Genomic DNA, 20,026 nt, shown 5'->3' on the forward strand with positions numbered 1-20,026 from the left:
CTTGGGGGAAACACAAGCTTTGGCAGCCCTGTCTACAATATTTTGTTACCTGATATTAATAAAATAGGAAAATACAATTCAAAATTCTTATTTTTTTTCTTCATGATGAAAAAATGTTTTATGTGAAAATTATGTTTTATATGAGTTTATGATGTATTTAAAAAAATGCTCCTCAAAATTAATGTCTGCATAAAAGTCTTCGTAATCAGTATAAGTTGAGTTTAGAAGCTAGTCATAGGCATGGCTAACGTTCTCTGTTGTTTCAACTTTTTTCTAATTTGTAAGAAAGTCGATTTGAAAACAAAAATTTCGCTTTTTTTTGTTTCCGAAACAAAAAACTATTTTCTTTAAAATGTATTTTATCCTTAAAATATTATTTTAATACTATACTGTGTAATCTGTGAATAATATAGTAGCATAAAATAATAACAATAGTAATAATAGTAACCGCGTGTTTATTATGCTTAATATTCAATTTTTTTGAGCTTCTTAATTTCTTTTAAAACATAAGAATATCTTCTGTGAAATTATTTCATTATTTTCAATTACGACTAAATACTATTCAATATTTTGTGCACTCCCGATCAAATTAAAACCCCTTTTTTTTAGTTCATTGATCGTTAAAACGAGCGTCATATTTGTTCGATATTTATAAGATAATTTTCATAATTTTGTCCTATTTTGTTTTTCTCGAACCACCAACTCAGAAATTTTTTTAGCTAGACGGTTAAGCCGAAAGCCGTAACTTATCAGGCAGTCAATTGCGTGATATCAAATCTGTCCTGCCTTCTTTTTTGCACTTTTATTCTTCCTTATCCCTAATGATTTTTGAGGTGACAGTTGACAGTTTTGTACGATAATCCGGTCACTTGCCTTGAATTTTAAGTCCCGAACTCATGCTGTTGATTAACAATTGATTCATAAAACCGATAAATTCTTCCGTAATCCTTTTTTTTTTTTGGACAAATTTTTTGTTTCATATTAAATTGCATGTTTGTTTAAACTAGTTATTCATTGTGATCCGCTTCTGTGAGAACAAACACTTATAAAGCGATTTAATACTCAGTTCTATTCAATAAAGAGAGAGAGAGAAATTGGGCTTTATTCAGAGAAGTAATACATTGAGATAGTTCCTGAAAAAGATTTTGTCCCTCTACTTCCGGCAGGTATGCTGCGGAAAAACTAACTACATGCCAAAACAGTTTTCCGCATCGTTGATTCTTATTATACTAAACTGATTTTATGTATCGTGTGGACTTGTATTTTTTCTCTCTCGAGAAACAGATGGGTGAATTATTTGTTTTTCGCTACGCCTTTGTCAAAGGTACAATGCATTATTTCGCGTATTTATCGTGTTTTCCCAACGAAAACTTTTTAGCCTACTTTCTACTGGAATAAAATGAAAAGCAGAAACATAAAATAATTACTACCACTGAATGACGAATAAACAAAGTGTAGGGGGAGTTGGGGTTTGTTGTACCTAGAGTCACATTGGATCAGTCTCAATTATTTTCTTTAATAGTTCTCCAAATGCTATAATGAAGTCCCATCATACTGGTGCTGAGCAAATTTTGTTCAGCTTCTCTAAAAATAATTTTGACAATTTTGAGAAGTCTACAACTTTGAAAAAAAAAAAAAAAAAAAAAAAAAAAAAACCTGGTTTCAATATGATTGGAGAAGTAAATTGAATCCCTGCCATAAAATGAACTCTTATTTATTAATTATTTGTAGTTTGTTTAGTTTTCACGACAAAGGAAAACGTTTGGTTTTGTGATAAGGTAAAAAAAAAAAAACTACATTTTTCTAAAACTAAGAACATTGGCTACGTTGGTTTACTTTTTTTGGATAACTTGTGTCTTGAACTATGCACTATTCTACCCATCGATTAATTTAAAAAAAAAAACGATTTCTGAGTCATTTATTGCACTGAAATAATTACATCACTATTCTAATTATTTGTATACTTATTTACATGTTTATACATTTACTAATTTTATTTACTTTCAATTGTTCGAAATTGATAACAGTAAAACTTTAAAAAGTAAAAATGGAGCAATATTTGATAAAATTACTTAGTAAAATTTACATTAATTAACTTTTACTAAAATTTTTATTAGAATCTGCACATTTGTAGTTCTCATCTATTATTTTAAAGATCAATTAATAATTTTTTTAAACAATAAAGTATGTAATGTACACTTTAATGAAGTTGTTTGATTGTAAATAAATTTTGGGCTGGTAATTTATGTCAAAAATATTTCTTTCTTTCCTTTTTTTGAAAATAGTAACAAAATAGGGTGTGGAGTCTTTATTTTTCTTTGTGAAATTTTTATATTGATTTTTTTTTTTTTTTTATGTTTACTTATTTCTTTCTTTCTTTTTTTGTTGTTCTGCACAAGTGATGTTTTTTGTTCTTGCATACTGGCAGGGCCGACGAGATGCCATGTCATCCTAGTCAGAAACAAGGGGCCCGGCTCTTGAAGGGGTTTGGTTCGGAATTGTTGTAGAATAAATTTTATAAGCGGAGGGGGGCCCGGCGACCAGACTGACGAGGGACCCGCCGTGGCTCTTGACGGCCCTGTATACTGGTAGACCCTAAAGGGATATCATTTAGATCAAACTTAAAACCAGACGTCTAAGTTTAGCTCTGGGGCAAATTTGGGATAGAGGCTCAGGAAAAGGGCCGTAGCTACCCCCTTTTTCCCATTAAATGTAATATTAATTTTTAAGTCATCGCGTATTACATGAAAATTGTAATATATTTTTTGTAGTAGTAGTAGTTTATAATAATAAATGAAAAAGCTCTTCATTTAAAAGTGTTTCCTGCACAATAAAATATTTCCTGACGATTCAAAAATTGCACACGTAATTGTCCCAAGTTTTCACCGTTGTCAGCACTTCCGGAGTACCTTTTTTTATTACATTAACATTGTGTGCATATGTACCATATTTTAGCTATAGGATATTGCTATTTCCTCAAATATATTAATACATCTTGCATTCGAAGTTAATATTAAAAGTTATTTTTCTGAAAAAAAAAAGTTCTTTAAAACTAAGGCATGTTATATAATCCTTAAAATATATGTATGTTTGATGATTAGTTAATATTTTTGAGGTCCTTTGTAACGATTATGTATTGTTATATATTTTTAAAAAAATTGCATGTTTTTTCTTTCACAGAAAAAAGCCACTGGAGCTGACCTGTGCGAACAAGTATTTTACCACATTGACCTTGTTGAAAAAGACTATTTTGGTCTTCATTACACAGATGCCTTTAATACCTTGGTAACATACAATTTATCATTTACTTATTTATTTTTTGCAAACTATCGAGAAGAAGCCAGTTAGAGTGGCTAAAAAATTAAAATAAAAACAGTGACAAAACTATAAATTAAGAAATTTAGGCCAATAGATAAGAGACCATAAAAAAGAATTTTATTATTTTATGTAGGGCTACATTAAACTTAAACACTTGTGATGGTATTTCATTTGAAAGTCCAACTTGTTAACACTGCAAAACTGCCCTAAAATTAAGATTTGCACTTATGGCAGTATTGAACTAGATGTACAAAATGTCACACGACTTGGAAAATGCGATGTACATTTAACAAGACATAAAATAGTGAAATAGAATCTTTATTGTTTTGTTACTAATAATCAACTGTATTTTTTGTTCTTTAAATTTAAACAAAAGACATAGTTTAAAAAATAATTACTTAACATAACAATACTTTACTTTCACATTCGATTGCTTTCCTATTTAATGGTATTTAAAAAAATAGAGTTATTTAGTGCTTCAAAAATTTATTGGTTGGTTTGAGAAAAAAGAACATAAGTGATAGAAATGCGTGTATATTTGCAGTAGAAATGACGGCCTCCGGTGACCTTGAAGTCATGCTTTTTCCAACAACAATAATAATAATATTAATAATAATAAAATAAGTAAATAAATAAATAAATGAAATAAGCGTGCAGAAAATCGACTTAGGTTAAACGAGGTTTCGGTTAAAAGAGGTTTCAGTTACAAGAATTTTGGATAATCGATGTTATGCTGTATAGTGTGATAGAGGTAATGCATGTTTTAGTTTTCAATTTATTCGTTTAGAATGTTTTCAAAATAATCTTAGCTTTAATTACCTTTAAAAGGTAATATTTTAAATATCCCCTTCAAAAGAAAATCAGAATAAAATTCGTAATAGATCACTGATTGGATATAAAAGTTATAGTCTGCCTCCGAAACATGTGATTTTGAAGAAATTCATTTTGTTTGACGATAAGATGAAAAAGAGAAGAGATTGCTATATTTTAGCGTTGGGTTACCAACACAGTACATTACTGCCGAAGAAATTTTGTATCCTCTTGAAGATTTTTCTTTCTTGAAACGTTTCTATTACAGGTGGCTGGTGGGCTTTTTTTCGGGTGTTCTTTATATTTTCGGATGGGTATTTTTTTTTTCTTTTGGTTAATTACGCCCAGAAACGGGAAAGAGATCAATTCTAAAGATTTTAAGAAAATTGAAATCAGTGATGCCTAACCTGCGGGGAACCTGTATGACATCCGTGATGCTGATTTATGACGCCCGCTGTTATTTTCAACATTACGAACTGAAAACTAGGTTCTGTAACTTTCCGAAACAACCTATCAGCTTCATTCGCTGTTAAGAATGAGTCCTGTAAATTTTGAGCCAAGTAGTCAGAAATTAGTTTAAGCATGCAGTAATGATGAAAACAATTCTCGATTAGCAATTCTCTGTCCTTTTCGGTATTTTCCCATGTTATCTATAAAAAAAATTGAACATATTTAAATTTTTTATGTGTTTCGGCCTCGAGATTCTTTTAAATCGGAGGTGCGGCTCTCGGGTAAAAAAGATTGAGCGCATTAGAACGTTCTGAGTGGCCTCAAACCATATTAACTGCCAAAAGTGCAATATAACGATGCCAACTACATGAACTTGTTTCTCCTGGGGGGGAAAATCAGTTTTCTTTCTTCACAACCATTTTCACAAACGGAATTGTTTAATCATTCGTTCATCAGATTCCATCTTATCAGAACCAAACTATACTATTCCTTGCAGAGGCGCCGACTTGCAAAAATTATTGAGGGGGCTAGACATCACTGGGGGTTTAGGTGGTTATGCAATCCCATGGAGGTTCCCCCCCCCCCCCCAAATAAAGGTCAGATTTTTGTACCTTGAAAATGCCAATTTACATATTTTCTGGTGTTTAATTTAAACAGACAAATATGACATGGCGTTTTTACCGTAAAACAATCTAAAAAATGGTATACAAATTTTCTAGTTCAACTAAATCATGTCACTTGTCTTAGAAAGAGACAGTTTTTTGTTTTTTTTTTCTACGGGGAGCCGTGCAGTGCCGTAGCGAGGCATTGAAAAAGGTAGGGCACTTGACTTGCATGGAAGGGCACTCCTAGAGATGTCGACTTAAAAAAAAAAAAATACTGTGAACAGAGGCGGATGGGACAGCACGAACCGGCCCTGGCATTTACGGCCAGCCGGCCCCTTAAGAGTTCCTCTTTTTGGAGTTCCTAGAAGAAAGGTTCCTCTACCCTTCCATTGTTTTTTTCAAATGTAAAAGCGATAGAGAATCCAGCTTCTAGTATTAGTAGAGAGTCATCATTAGAATTTTATTACTAAAATTAGCAGAGTTAGCGTTTACGAATATTGAGAAACAAAATTAGTAATACAAAGACCTGCAGACTAAAAAAGTTTAATATTCGTACAGACGAGGGGGGGTGTCCGGGGGTACTCCCCCGGAAAATTTTTGAAATTATAGCTCCAAAAACGCATTGTTAGATTGGCATTGTTTTATGAGATTTTGGGCGATGTTTGCAGGAAGGGGGATTTGAAGAATTCATCACGAAAATTTTCGCATTTAAATCTTAAAAAACGCATGTGTAAGCTTCTTTGGAAACACTAGGAAGAAGAAAGCGTTCAGGAATTCTTTCGAAGCAAAATTTCGCAACTGAAGTTCCCAAAGCGCAAATTTAGACGATATTTGACACTCTTTATGGGAGGGGGATGTTTTTGAAATTGAAGTCTTTGAAGAAAAGAAATTTGTTCCGATAAATTGTGGTAAACGTAGAATTGAAAGAAAAAAGTGCCTTCTACGTTTTAAACACTTTCCGTGTATAAAATGGGTGGTCGTTCAATTATCTCAGTTGTACTATCTGAAATACAGAGATAGAGAATATGCTCAGCTCCTGGTTTAAGGGCAAGCAATTACCTTAGTACTGACAATCTGAACCTAATCATAAGTATAATATTCCCTCCCGGAGTTTCTCTATGGAAATGGTTCTAAAATTGTAGTCTTAAAATTGCACTTGAAGCGATCTTTGGTAATTTAAAATTTATCATATAAGTTTCGTGCTACAATATGATTAAAGTAAACAACCAACGTAAATAAAGCACAAATTTTGAAGAAAATACAGCATATAGCTATTTCAAGGCTACAATGGAGCCTCTTCATGAGTGCGAAAAGCTCACCAACACAACAGAAAGTCGCAAGAGAACTGACAACAACCAAGTGGACACCGGTATTTATACCAAAGAGGGCCAACCAATAGGAATTCAGGACACAAGACAGCAAACAGCCAATCAGCGAACAGCATGTCAACCCCGGCCTCAGAGCAAGGGGGAGAGACAACCAATCAGAAGCCAGAAGACAAAAAGAGTGAGAGACAACGAAGAAACCAAAAGTGGTAATTATAGAAATTGCTTCCAAATATCATGAAAAAATGGATCGTTGGAAATATCATTGACAAGAGAATGAGAATAGTTAATAGAATAAAGTTAGCTTTTAAAACGCAGTTTTTAGACATTTTTTTGGCAATGTTAGTGGGTAAAGCTCTTCGGGTTCCCTTGATAATTTTTCGAAATTTGAATTCTAAAATGCAGATGCAGATGATATTCGCTGATCATGTTATTAATGGTTCGTTGACTCTTTCCCGAAATCTTTTCGGCATTGAAGTCCTAAAAACGAAATTTCCGACTATCTTTTGTAATATAAGGGAAAAAAAAGTTCGGAAACCTCTAAGAATTTTCTAAATGGAAGTCCTAAAAACAAAATTTTCGATGATCTTTAAGGATAGGGTGGAGACGTTTCTGCAGGATTTGGGTGATCCTGCTTCCCCAAGGATTCATTCTTCTGGAAGCTTTTTGAATTTGAAGTCCTAAATACGAATTTCAAGTCATCTTTGATGAGGGTAGACGATAGGAGAAGGGACGGGGTTCCGATTTGGAAACTCTTCCCCGGCACTTTCAAAACGAAAGTTTTAAAACGCGTCTCCTTGGCGGTGTAAAATGAAGGGATAAGGTTCAAGGACCACCCTTCCTTCCTTTCACACCTTAAATTTATTTTAAATATCATGCCTTAAACTCTTGATACAGTTTGGGTTTACTTTCGTTTTGTACATTCAAACACTTAGAGCTACTGGTGTGACTAATCATTACAATATTTAGAATATCCCCTTTACTGCATTTCATTTTTTTCTATTGAAAACATGTTTCGTGGCTCCTATGAAATTGCCTTGATTATTTATCTATTCATTTTTTGTATTAAGCTGAAGCTTGTCATGGTACTTTGGGCTGAGTACTTCCTTTCGTTAAAAAAAAAAAAATGTTCGAAGCGTACATTTCACTGGCCTTCAGTTAGGTAAATTATGCTGAACAACCGTGAATGTCCCTAAATAATATTCCAAGGTTTAACTGCTTCATATTCAAAGGCTGCATTTTTCATTTAAAATTTTGATGAAAAAATACTTTTTGTATATAAGTCGTTTTCTTTCTTTCTTTTTTCCTTCTTTACTAAATTAAAATTGGCAGTCTCGGTTCGAAAGCCTCTCCTGGCGAAGGCCCTGTCTTGACGTGTTCATTGTCCCATACGAGCTAGAGGCAGCTGTTAGGGCCTGGGCAGTTATACAAAAAAAAAATCTTATCGGCTGATGAATTTACCGACATGCAGAAAAACATCTTATTACTCTCAACATGAGCTCGGCAGTGTTTTTTTTCCTAATTTTGTAACCATTACTCAAGGGTGATAGTGGACTCAAGTAAAATTTTATGACAAAGCTTGCCTCCCCCCCCCCCCCCGTGAAAACTCTTCAAATATACATACAGAAACGTAAAATATTTTTGTATATATTTTTAAAAGTTTTTTTATTAAAATAATTTATAAGTTTTAGAATGTGTTGTCAGCTCACAATTTTCTGAAACGGCAGCCCAAAATTTTCGGAAGTTTCAGATCACAAACCAACTTGCCCTTTCTTTTTTGTAAGTCGTTGAGAAATGTACTGGATTATTATGATATTCTCAGATAATTAAATAGTATTTTTTTTAAAGGGAAGAAAAAAGGAAAAGAAAAGAAAATTATGTTTATTTTTTTCTTTTTGTACTATTCAATTGTAAAATTCAATGCGGCCCAAACAGAAGCAGCCCACCGGGCAAATGCTCGGCGGCCCCATCCGCCCCTGATTGTGTAGCTCGGGGGGGGGGGGAGGGGGTCTTGCCTCGGGAAATTTTCTAAATTTGAGATCAAATATAGTGAGCTTCAAAGTTTTTTTAAAAGCATTTTAAAGTCATTTAATCAATATTAGAGCCCCGAAAACTCGACAAGCCTGACACATATTTTTTGTCTTTGAAAAAAGGAAACAATAAATACAAACACGCACAGTATTTTTGTAAAAAGGTAATTTAATTAACGCATGTTTTTTAAGACCAGTTGTTTTTTCATAAGTGATATCGGCTGACATATTCAAATGTAAACGCAGTTTCTCAATGTTTAGGTCATTTTTGAAACACTCACTTGATTTTTCAAAATTTGTTTCACTTTTGTTTAATAAAAGCAAGCACTCTTGTTCAACTGTAATGACCTATGTGAGTCCAGTTGATGTAAACCGCCCAATAATGCAAGATTGTACCATTTCACAAACCTCAATGTATTGCCTTGTAGTACTTCGTGATTTTGGAAGTGTGCAGTGAGCTGGCTTTGTTACTTTTCATACTTCTTTGGTATACGTCGATTCCGAAGAAGCGAAAGGATCATCATTTTGTGAAGGTTTTCCTTTTAAACACAATTCCCAAAAGCATTCAAAACTATCACGCCTCCCATTTAATATACAAAATCAAAGTCTCATATATTTTTTCCATGTCAGCATAGATGAGCACGCCGCAGCGCTGCCCACTAGCAACAGACTTGACCCGTAAGTTCGCGCTCTGGGACAAATTCTTAGTGTGTTTGCAGAACCGTAACACCATCATTATTCACACCACTCGTTTTCAGTTAACCTGCTTACTACCATAATAATTATTTGTTTTAACTCATTACTGAATGTATTTTACAAGGTAAACTACCTTCAAACAAGGAAAATAAAAGATAAATTTATGAGTTTAGAAAGCATAAAATGACTGATAATTTTCTTGATTTATTGGGGGGGGGGGCTCTGCCCCCTCAAAAATATTTTTGAGGGGGCTCGGGCCCCCTCAGGCCCCATGGAGTCGGCGCCACTGATTCCTTGAGTGAGATTAAAGTAAATATTCATCATCTGCATCAAGCACTTCATATCAGTTCCTAATCGTAAAGGCATTCATCATCCGCTTGGGTGGGGGTGGGGGGTCTCAACATATGGGTTAGTTAACAGGCAGTCTGCGGATCGGCATAATCTACTTGTGGCTCGTGACAAGTCCCATCATTTAGGGCGATGAGGCGGGGACATTGCCGGACTTGAGTAATCTATGTAGTATATACATACAGGAGGCAGTGAGAAGCAAAAGGATGTAAGTGAACATTTTCAAGTTTTGAGTAAAACATCTTTAAAGATAACATCCTAGGTAGGCTTTCATTGAAATTTTTTTCTAAATCATGCTGTATAGCAGCAACTACCAGAGCTACCAGTACCATCTCTTGCCCCAAGACAGAGAGGAGAGGTTCACCTACCATTTGTACTGGTTATCTCTAGGACTCGACCGATGGCACTTTTTGGCCGATGGGCCGATGCCGATTGTTGGCCGATTGTTCAAAGAGGGCCGATGGCCGACGGCCGATTGTTTTCCTCCAAATGGCCGATTGCCGATGGCCGATGCCGTTGACCGATGGCAAAAAAAAAAAAAAAAAAAAAAAAAAATCAAACAGAAATAAATTGATAAGATTGTCAGGGGTTTAAAGGATCATTGATTCATTTCACTTTATTTCCTTTCTACGAATAAGGAATTGTAAATCACAAAAAAAAAAAAATCGGATTTCGACATAAAATTTTATTTTACGATCATCCAATTTATACTTCACAAGTTTTTTTGGCACATTTGTACCTGCATATGTACCTAAGAACATATAGATGAGCAAAATATCCATTTTGAACGCCTCCTCAGTTAATTATTGCAAATTCTTTTGTGATGTCTTTATGCGCGTAAACTTGCGTCACTCAAAAACGTTATGAAATAGTAAGTTGAAAACTCATACGTACTAGTATGATCTAAAAGTTCGAGGACAAGTTGCATAAAACCTTACCCTGAATAGTTCACATTATCACCCTGAATAGTTCATATTATCGAAGCACATCTTTCTACAAAATAGTCAGCTTGAACAACTATGCACTTCTGCCAACGTTTGTATAGCTTTTACAAGCACTCCTGGAAGAAATTTTTCGCAACCTTCTGTAAGGCCTCTTGCGTTGCTGCTTTGACTTCATCGTGGGTAAGAAGGCGACTTTCATGTTGAGGATGCACGGTTCTATTGGTCAATACTCTGGTATGACAAACAAATAACATAACGTTTCGTCGAACTTAGCTCCGTTTGACTTTTACCTGTTCCTAGCAAAAGAACATTTCCATGGACGCCGCTTTCTTCCGTCAGAAGATAAAGCTGCATCATAGAAAACAGCGAAAAATGGCTTCCAGGAGTGTTTCCAAAAGTTATATGAACACTGGCAGAAGTACGTAGCCCCTTAAGCTGATCTTTTGAAGGTGAATGTGCTTCGGTAATGTAAACTATTCTGGGTAAGGTTTTATACAGCTTGTCCCCAAACTTTTGGATCGTACTACGTATCATCTGTATAGGGTTAAGCTTCTCCTTTTTTGACTGCCGTATGATGAAAGAGAAAGAATAACAGCCAAAAATAAAAATAAAAAAGGAAGAAAAACAAAGAGACTGTTTGATAACCAATTGATTTGTCTTTTTTTTTAAATTGAACATATAATTAAGATTTCAGTAATATTGTAATAATGTATGGATTTAGGTACATTAAATATAGTTAAAAAACGTTTAATTATGTTGTTTAATCACTCAAAAAAAAAAAAAATAAATAAATAAAATAAATAAATAATAAAACTATGAAACTGTCAACAAATTACGCAATTGAAGTGGAAAGATTGCACATAGACATTTTTTAATCATCAAACTAAACAAAAAAGCTAACAAATAAATTACAATATTAAATCAAAACAGGAATATTTTTATATTTATTTAAAATTTATGAATAGAAAAGTTTGCATTTTTCATAAAAGCTATAACAGTGACATAGATTTTGCTGAAAAAAGAAATAACCATAAAAAGAGCGAGATTCTTAAAACGCAGCTACAATAAACAAACTCAATATTTACACCAAGTTAATAACTGAATACATATACTACTTGATCTAATGTTTGCACACATAATATTGAACAATTTGATTGTTTAATCTTTTATGAAGCTTTACAAACAAGTTCAAATTATTTTTTTTCAATTTAGCAATAATTTTCTAAAATTTAAAAAACTGCATAATAGAAAATCCTTGAAACTTTTCCATAAAAAACAAAAGTAACTTATTCATTGATTTTATATAAATACATAAAAATACTTACTTACAACAGAAAAAATAATCGATCGCTATTAAAGATGCAAAAAAGATGGCGCATTACGAAGTATAGGTGAAACAAGTATGAGAAATACGCAAAATGACATTTTTTGACCGAAATAAATTATCGCTAAATATTTAAAAAATGCTTGAAACGACGAGGGAGGGTTAGGGGGGTCACCCTCTGTTTTCGGAGTAACTCACACTTCGGCCCCAACCTTGGCCTCGTTTTTTTTGTACAGAACCGCTACCACCAACGCCTCAGAAAAGTTTCTGAATCTAATTCAGCACTTCCGAAGAAAAAATTCAAAAGTCCCATTGATTTCCGAATTATATCACCATTCGAAACGTCTTTAATCAATTTCTTACATTAATGCTCTAAATTCGTTCTAAACAATAGATAAAGTTTGAAAAAAAAATCTCGAATTTTATGAATGGTGTTAGTTTTAAAGAACTCAGAAGTACAACTAGAGTTTAATTTCAAAAATTGAGGGAGTGGGAGGAGAGGCCTCGCAGTGTTCCCGGAAATTCAAAAAATAGTCGTAAAAAAATAGAGTTCAAAATAATTATAAACATTCAGCAGAAAAACCCTTTCAAAACTTGCACCCGAGTTTGTTTTGACGTGCAGTGGCGGATTTAAAATACAGCAAATGTTGCAAATTGCGCGAGAGGCCCCATAACCATAGTGGCACCGTAGGAGTTACAAAAATGCTTCTGATAAATGTTTTACAACTTCTGTGATAGAGAAATAGGGTCCCAAAATGTATTTCGACGGGCCCAAAACTTGTAACTCCGCCGAAGCGATACATAAAAGACTGCATTACTGTGATTCATATTACAAATATCGAAAAATTAAAAATTACCGTCGGTTCTACGAGAATCTAATAAAATGACACAAAAACCGGTTTGTCCATTTCATATTTGTTTCCATAGTCTCCAATTCGGCAATATATCACCAAATGATCGTCAGTCTGAGACGCTATATTAGTTTTGCATTCAAATAAGTGATTAATAACTTAAAAAAATGAGTAACAGGCTTTTCAGAACACCCGATCGAAAACAAAAAGGGAAGTGCACAACTGGAACGTACGCACACCTCACATGCGAAATTTATCCTTCTACAGCTTACCATTTTTGAGTTATGACTTCTAAGAGATACATACGTACATCCAGCTGCAAGAAACAACGCAATAATTAACTTGTTTGGTACCTGAATTCAGTATGAAAAACTCTTTCAGGGGTGACTAAAATGGAAATTCATACTGAAATTTAATTAAACAATTTTATATGAAAACAATAACTCCCTTTACTTTGTATTAAAAAGTAAAACAGCAAAGGTCCTTTTTTTTGTCAAAAACATCGGCCAATTACATCGGCTTTTCGATGTTTTTAAGGCCGATGGGCCGATGTTTCCTTGCAAACTAGCATCGGCTGCCGATGCCGATGACTAAATTGTTGAACTATCGGCGCCGATGCATCGGTCGAGTCCTAGTTATCTCCAAATTTTTAATTTTGCCACTTACATCCCTTTGCCTCTCGCTGCCTCATATGTGGGCGTGGTTTTTGTGTTTTCGACGTAATAGGCATTGAACCTATACTATAAGGGGGTCTTTTGACCCCCCACTCTCTTAGAAAATTTTGAAATGACTGGCCAGGCTCTTGAGTAATTTAAGAGTATTGAAAAATTAGCGGCTCTATGGTCATTTTCAAACAAATTTTTAATAATCTCACACACGTTAAAATACGCTGAAGATCGGATGCATGTACTGTTTGACGAGGAAAAACAACAACAATTGACAATTCTCGGATTTACTTCAGGCTTACACAAATTATGTCACACATTGAGGGGGGGTCATGACATTGTCACGATTTGTGACAAGAGGGGACGAAAGGGGTAAGGGGTAAGGAAGTGTGATATCACACATTTTGATTCAAACAAAAGAATTTCTTATAACAATATATTCATGTTCCTAGCGACGGATGGGGAGTAAGATGAAGTGTGACACTTAGTAGCATAGGGGAGAAGGAGGTCAAATATGTTGAAATAAAGTGTGACGTCATTTCTAGGCAGCCTCTTACTTCAATAAACAATTATTTTCAGACATGATTATTAAAAAAAAAAAAAAATTTAAAAATTAAGCTTAATGATGAAAGTGTGGAAAAAAGTTTCAAAACTCTCCCTGATAATACATACATGCGTTTCCAGTATTTTTTATATTTAATTTGTGTTTTTGCCCACCGAATTTAGACTTTTATAACTAGTGTAGACCGACCAGTGAATGAACAGCTAAGCACAATTTCATTTTTAAAAAATCCTAGTAATTTTAAATTCTATACTATACAGATCGTGATAATTAAAACATTTTAATTGATCTATGTTAATATCTCAAAAAAAATCCCGGGAACCTAAATGGTACCGCTTCCGACTGTTTTAGGTGTTTAAAGAAAAAATGGCACAATGACCCAGTGAATGAACACCTCCAACCAGTAAATGAACACAAATTGGTCCAGTGAATGAACATGATAAATTTTGATTCAAAAAGAAACTAAGTTTCTTTGAGATCTGTCTATCTATCTATCTATCTACGAGGGCGAGTCAAATGAAAGTGAGCCAACCTACCCTGCGCAATAATGGCTCAGTCCATCAACCGCGACGCATGCGCGCAGCACACAGGCAACCCTCATTTACAAAAGTGATACGTAAGTGTGAGGATAATAGTTCTTTAATGTTCCCATAATCCGGGTTGAAATCGGTTCGTGACATAATGGACGCTCCAAGAGATGAACAGCGTGGTGTGGTCAGGTTTTTGACTGCTGAAGGTGTTTCCCAACACGAAATTAGTCGCCGTATGGCTGCCGTGTACGGTGAACATTGCATTTCATTGGCCACTGTGAAGCGTTGGTGCAAACGGTTCAAAGAAGGACGTGAAAGTTGCAAAGACGATCCAAGACCGGGCCAAAGCCACCGTGCAATCACCCCCAACACAATTGCACAGGTTGATGAGCTGATTAGACAAGAACGGAGGATAAGCATCGATGAACTGGCAGAGCATGTGAACATCAGTCACGGTTCGGTTCACACCATAATTCATGACCATCTCGGTTATCGGCTCTTGTGTGCTGAATGGATGCCCAAGATTTTGAACGACCGCCAGAAGACAGAGAGGTTCGGCGCTGCCTTGACTCATCTGATCCGGTATCACAATGAGAGTAACGACTTCTTGACTGCAATTGTGACAGGGGACGAATCATGGTGCCACCACTACGAGCCTGAAACACGCCGGCAGAGCTTACAGTGGAAACATTTGAATTCGCCACCCCCAAAGAAAGCAAAGGCCGTCATCTCCGCAGGTAAGGTGCTGTTGACTTTTTTTTTCGATCGTCAAGGGCCATTACTGATCGAATTTGCTAAACCTAGAGAGACTATCAATAGTGCCCGATATTGCGAAACGCTGGATCGCCTGCGTGTCTCTATCAAGAACAAACGACCCGGAAGATTGACGAATGGGGTCATCTTGCTGCATGACAATGCCCGTCCCCACGTCGCTGATGTGGTTAAGACAAAACTGGCGAAGTTCAAGTGGGAAACGCTGCATCATCCGCCCTACAGCCCCGACCTGTCGCCTTGCGACTTTCACATTTTCGGGCAATTGAAAAAACACCTAAAGGGAACCAGATTCGTGTCGGACGATGCCGTGAAGGAGTCAGTTTCAGAATTTTTGAAGCAGCAACCCAAGGAGTTTTATGAGAATGGAATCACGCGACTCGTTAGTCAATGGGACAAATGTTTAAATGCCCATGGTGATTACTTTTAAATAAAGTACTCCTTTTGTCATATATTCGCATTGGCTCACTTTCATTTGACTCGCCCTCGTATATAACTATCTATGTCTATTTATCTATCGGTCTATCTATATATATATACTTATCTATCTATCTACTTATCTATCGGTCTATATATATACAATATATATATATATATATACTTATCAATATATCTACCTAACCTATCTATCTATTAACCACTACCTATCTATTTATATATCAATAAATCTAACGATCTATCTATCTACCTACCTATTCTATCTCTATATTTATCTACATACCTCTTACTTTTAATATATCTATGTCTATATCTTCCTCTATCTATTTATCTATCAATATACAAGCATACATACATATTTACCTATCTATTATCTCTCTTTGTATATATATTTCTATTTCTCTATCTCTCTATCTGCCTGCCTATCTATCAAGGGAGATAAAGATATAGATAGATAGATAGATGTAGATAGGTACATGCAGATAGGTAGAAATCTAGACAGACAGACAAACAGATAGATAGATAGTGAGAGCGGTAAAATAGATATATAGGTAGGTAGGGTAATATACAGATTGAGATATAGATAGATAAAAGATAAAACTCAGTAAAAAGTGCATTGTTTGCGAAAACAAAAATAAATAAATTATAAAATATATAATGAAATACATAAATAAATAAGCACACAAAACTATCTGCATTACAAAAAAGTACGAAAATGAAAATATCTCAAAGAAACTTCAAATTTATTTTTAAATCAAAATAAATTTTGCTGGGTTCATTCACTGTGTTTTTCGCAATTTTCGTACCCAGTGACTGAACACCCCTCTACGTGAAAATCTACGCATTCTGCATTGACTGAAACAATTTAAATCCATAGCCTAAATATGTATACATAATTTTTCTTTCGTAGAGTTGAAAAATAAAATTTATTAATAAAAATAATATTTATGAAAATAATTGATAGCACGAAACCAGCCTTATTATTTTGAAAGAGAAAAAGAACGATTCACGGCAGTAAAAATTTCAAATTTTTTTTCAGGAAAAAAATGCATATCCAAATTAACCAATCAGGTGTCAGATAGCTTAGAATATCAATAAAGAACGCTTTTGTAGTGAATTTATTTAGAAAAAAAAATTGGAAGCTTATTATTGTTATTTTTTTTTAATGACACGCTGTTCATTCACTGGGTGGTGTTCACTCACTGGTCGGTCTACCCTAGTTTTATTTTAATTAGTTTTAAGTAAAATATTATCTATTTTCTTTTTAGTTTTTGTATAAGTTGATTTATTTTCTTTAAGATGTTGACTTAAATGTTCTGTATAAAGCACGTAAAATAAATATTTTGGTTTCACATTCAATTCATATTTTGCATCAGTTAGCTATTATATTATTTTTTCTCAAAATCAGCGATACATGTAAATATTTGGCTCTTTAAAAAAGTAATATACTGGATCTGTAAAAAAAAAAAGTTCTGAACTCCAAAAAAGTTGCCAACCCCTGGATTAGCGAATTGCAAAGGTGCCCATCCTTTCTAAGATCAAGGGCGCACGCACCCCCTCCTTAATATCACGAACCCCCCCCCCCACACACAAATGAGAAAACACACCTCAAACCCCCGTAAAAATTTCAATGGCGCAATTTGCACCATGACCCCCCCCCCCCGCAAGTGAGCAACCCTGGTGAATTCAGCATTTTGTAACTGACTGGGAATTAGCAAAGAAGATAAACTTCGCATTCCTTTATAATAAGTCAATTTTGCTTTTAACTTAAAGCATTATAGATATATATATATATATTTTTTTTGAAAATAAAAATCATCATGACGATTTACTATGGTTCATTTTCTTTTTTAATGCATTATTCTTTTCTTTGGTCCAAGAAACAAGTCTCAGATGTTCAGTCTTTATTTCAGAAATTAAGACAAATAATTGAGAACTGTTAGCAGTTATTGTCTTTCAGTTATTACATTATTCTTTCCATTTTTAAGTACATTAAAAGTAATCAGAAGATGAGATTTTTAAAAAAATTGTTCAAATTGGAACAGGAAAATATATATTTATTCCATTCCAAAAAGAAGAAAAAAAAATCTTAAATATTATTTACATCATTAGAGATATATGAAATATCTTAATTTGTTATAAATATTGTAGTTTAAAACCGCAATTATTAAATTTTAAGGGTTTTCTTCATATTCAAATGAACATCAAATTTAAATTTCAACTGTCATCTAACTTTTTTAATCTCAAATTTGACCAGCTTTAAAATTTAACCTCATTTTGTCGTCGTTTAAAGCTTTTAAAATTTATTTTTAGTCTCGTTATTAATTTGAAGAATATGTATGCTTTTATTACTGATAGGAAAGTATAAAGTTATTTTCCCTAGTTTAATTTATTGAGAAATGTCAACTGCATATATATATATATATATATATATATATATATATATATATATATATATATAAATTTAATCCTGTTACCAATGTTTTTTCCAACTTTGTTTCAGCATTGGCTTGACCCTTCTAAAGAAATAAAGAAGCAAATTAAAGGTAATAAAAATTTGAAATTTTCTTTTGCTTTACATAGCTGTAATATTTGTGCTTAGCTTTTCGTATGATAATTTTATTTTAAGAATATTTTGATACTTTGTTTAAGTAAATTGCTTTGCTGTTATGAATTATAATAAAGCCATTTATTGAATGTATGGATTTTATCAGTTTCAAATTTTGATATAAACGCTTCAAAACATTCTTCATCCTTTCTTCAACATTTAAGTCTCCCTTTCACCGCTGAGAAGCTGATATTCTTGTTATTGAACATTTTCGATATCGTTTCTTGGTTAGTTTTCAACTATCAATTTTCATAATCTTAAAATTTTATTATGTGAAGAGATCAGGGGCGTGCACAGCGGGGGAGAAGGGACACCTGTTGACCCGGGCTCGAACCTGAAGGGGCCCCAATATTTTTAAAACTAGGGGTGACATATAGGGGGTAAACAATATGGAGGGGAGCCATTTTATGACAGGCTCCAAAATTTCTGTGCACGCCCCTGGGTAAGGTAATGGGACCAAAATTCCACATTCTACGCCTGATTCGAGTAGTACTATCTTGTTTTTGCTTTGTCCCGGAGCGAGCCTAGCTGAGAAAGTGTTTATATCATGCTGATAGCAGCATACATTAGACTTCAGTTCGCCTCCCCCCTCCCCTCATCAGGCCCGGATCTATAAATTTTGGGCTCCCCTGTCACACAATCTGTGAAGCCCCTCCCCAGGCTAGCAGTATATTATTTGCAACGTTAATAAGTCTTAGTACTAGTTCCCCCCCCCACACAATTTATTGGGTAATTGGGCTCCCTAAGGCCGTGGGCCTTCCTGCACTGTGAGTACGCAGATCCGGGCCTGCTCCTCATGCTGTGTACGCCACTGCTGATAACTATTTAAGTAGATTGTAGTGATTGTATTATCAGATGCTTTGCTTGACTGTAAGATGAAGGTCTCAGTTGATTTTTGGAATGTGTAACTCATTGTAGTTAATGTATTATCAGATGCTTGACTGTAAGATGACATTCTTAGTTGATTTTGGGACATGTAACCTATTATAATGTGGTATGGCCGATATAACATGTAAAATTTTCATATTGACTGTTATCGTTGTTTCCAGTTTTTCGGTACCAGTCGCCAGTCTATTTGAATGATATCATATCGTTCTAAAAATGTATTACCTGAAAAATTAAAAGCATGTTGGAAATTAATGAAGTTATAAAGCAAAACAGGAAAAAATAAAGTTTTTCTTTTATTTTTTAATGAAATATCATTTTGTTACAAATTCTGTAACTAGTAATTATTCTTATGATTAATTTGTTGTAATCTAGCTAAATTTGGCGTTTATTCCATTATTTTTCATCTAAAATTATCTTAGTAACGTAACCTGTAAATAGTTTCTTGTAATGTACATACAACCCCCTCACATTCGACAGAAGTATATGGTTCCCGGATAACATTTTTGAATGGAATAAAAAGAAAATATGAGAAGCATTTCGAATTTTGTTGAAACTTAGGATTTATAAAAAGCCTCCGCACATGATAAAGTTTTAGTTTTGCTTTTTTAAACCGTCTGAGCTGTTAGCTCTGTTATTGTGCCTCCCCACTGTGTTTTCGCGTGTTCAGATGTAAATACGTGTTTTATCGTTGAGTTTACTGTGTTACTTGATATTTGCCTAATTGCTATGGTTGATTTAGCAGTTGCAACTATATTTCCTGTACATAGCTGTAAATAAGTCTCCTGTGCTTTTCTCAAGAACTGTGTCGTCATTTCAAGAAAGTTTGAAGTTGTATCACGAACTCTTAACAATTTTTTTCTTTT

The 20,026-nt window shown here is 34.1% G+C and overlaps 1 protein-coding gene across 1 annotated transcript in view; it reads left to right on the forward strand.

Moving 5' to 3' along the window:
• LOC129222748 (band 4.1-like protein 5) overlaps positions 1-20,026 on the forward strand; it is a 113,502-nt gene that overhangs the window by 65,147 nt on the left and 28,329 nt on the right. The window contains exons 2-3 of the mRNA XM_054857279.1: positions 3,181-3,285; positions 18,171-18,213. Coding sequence (XP_054713254.1) covers positions 3,181-3,285; positions 18,171-18,213 — 148 coding nt within the window. The remainder of the gene's footprint in view (positions 1-3,180; positions 3,286-18,170; positions 18,214-20,026) is intronic.

Source organism: Uloborus diversus, chromosome 5 (genome assembly GCF_026930045.1).
Source record: "Uloborus diversus isolate 005 chromosome 5, Udiv.v.3.1, whole genome shotgun sequence".
In the NCBI taxonomy this organism is placed as follows: Eukaryota; Metazoa; Arthropoda; class Arachnida; order Araneae; family Uloboridae; genus Uloborus; species Uloborus diversus.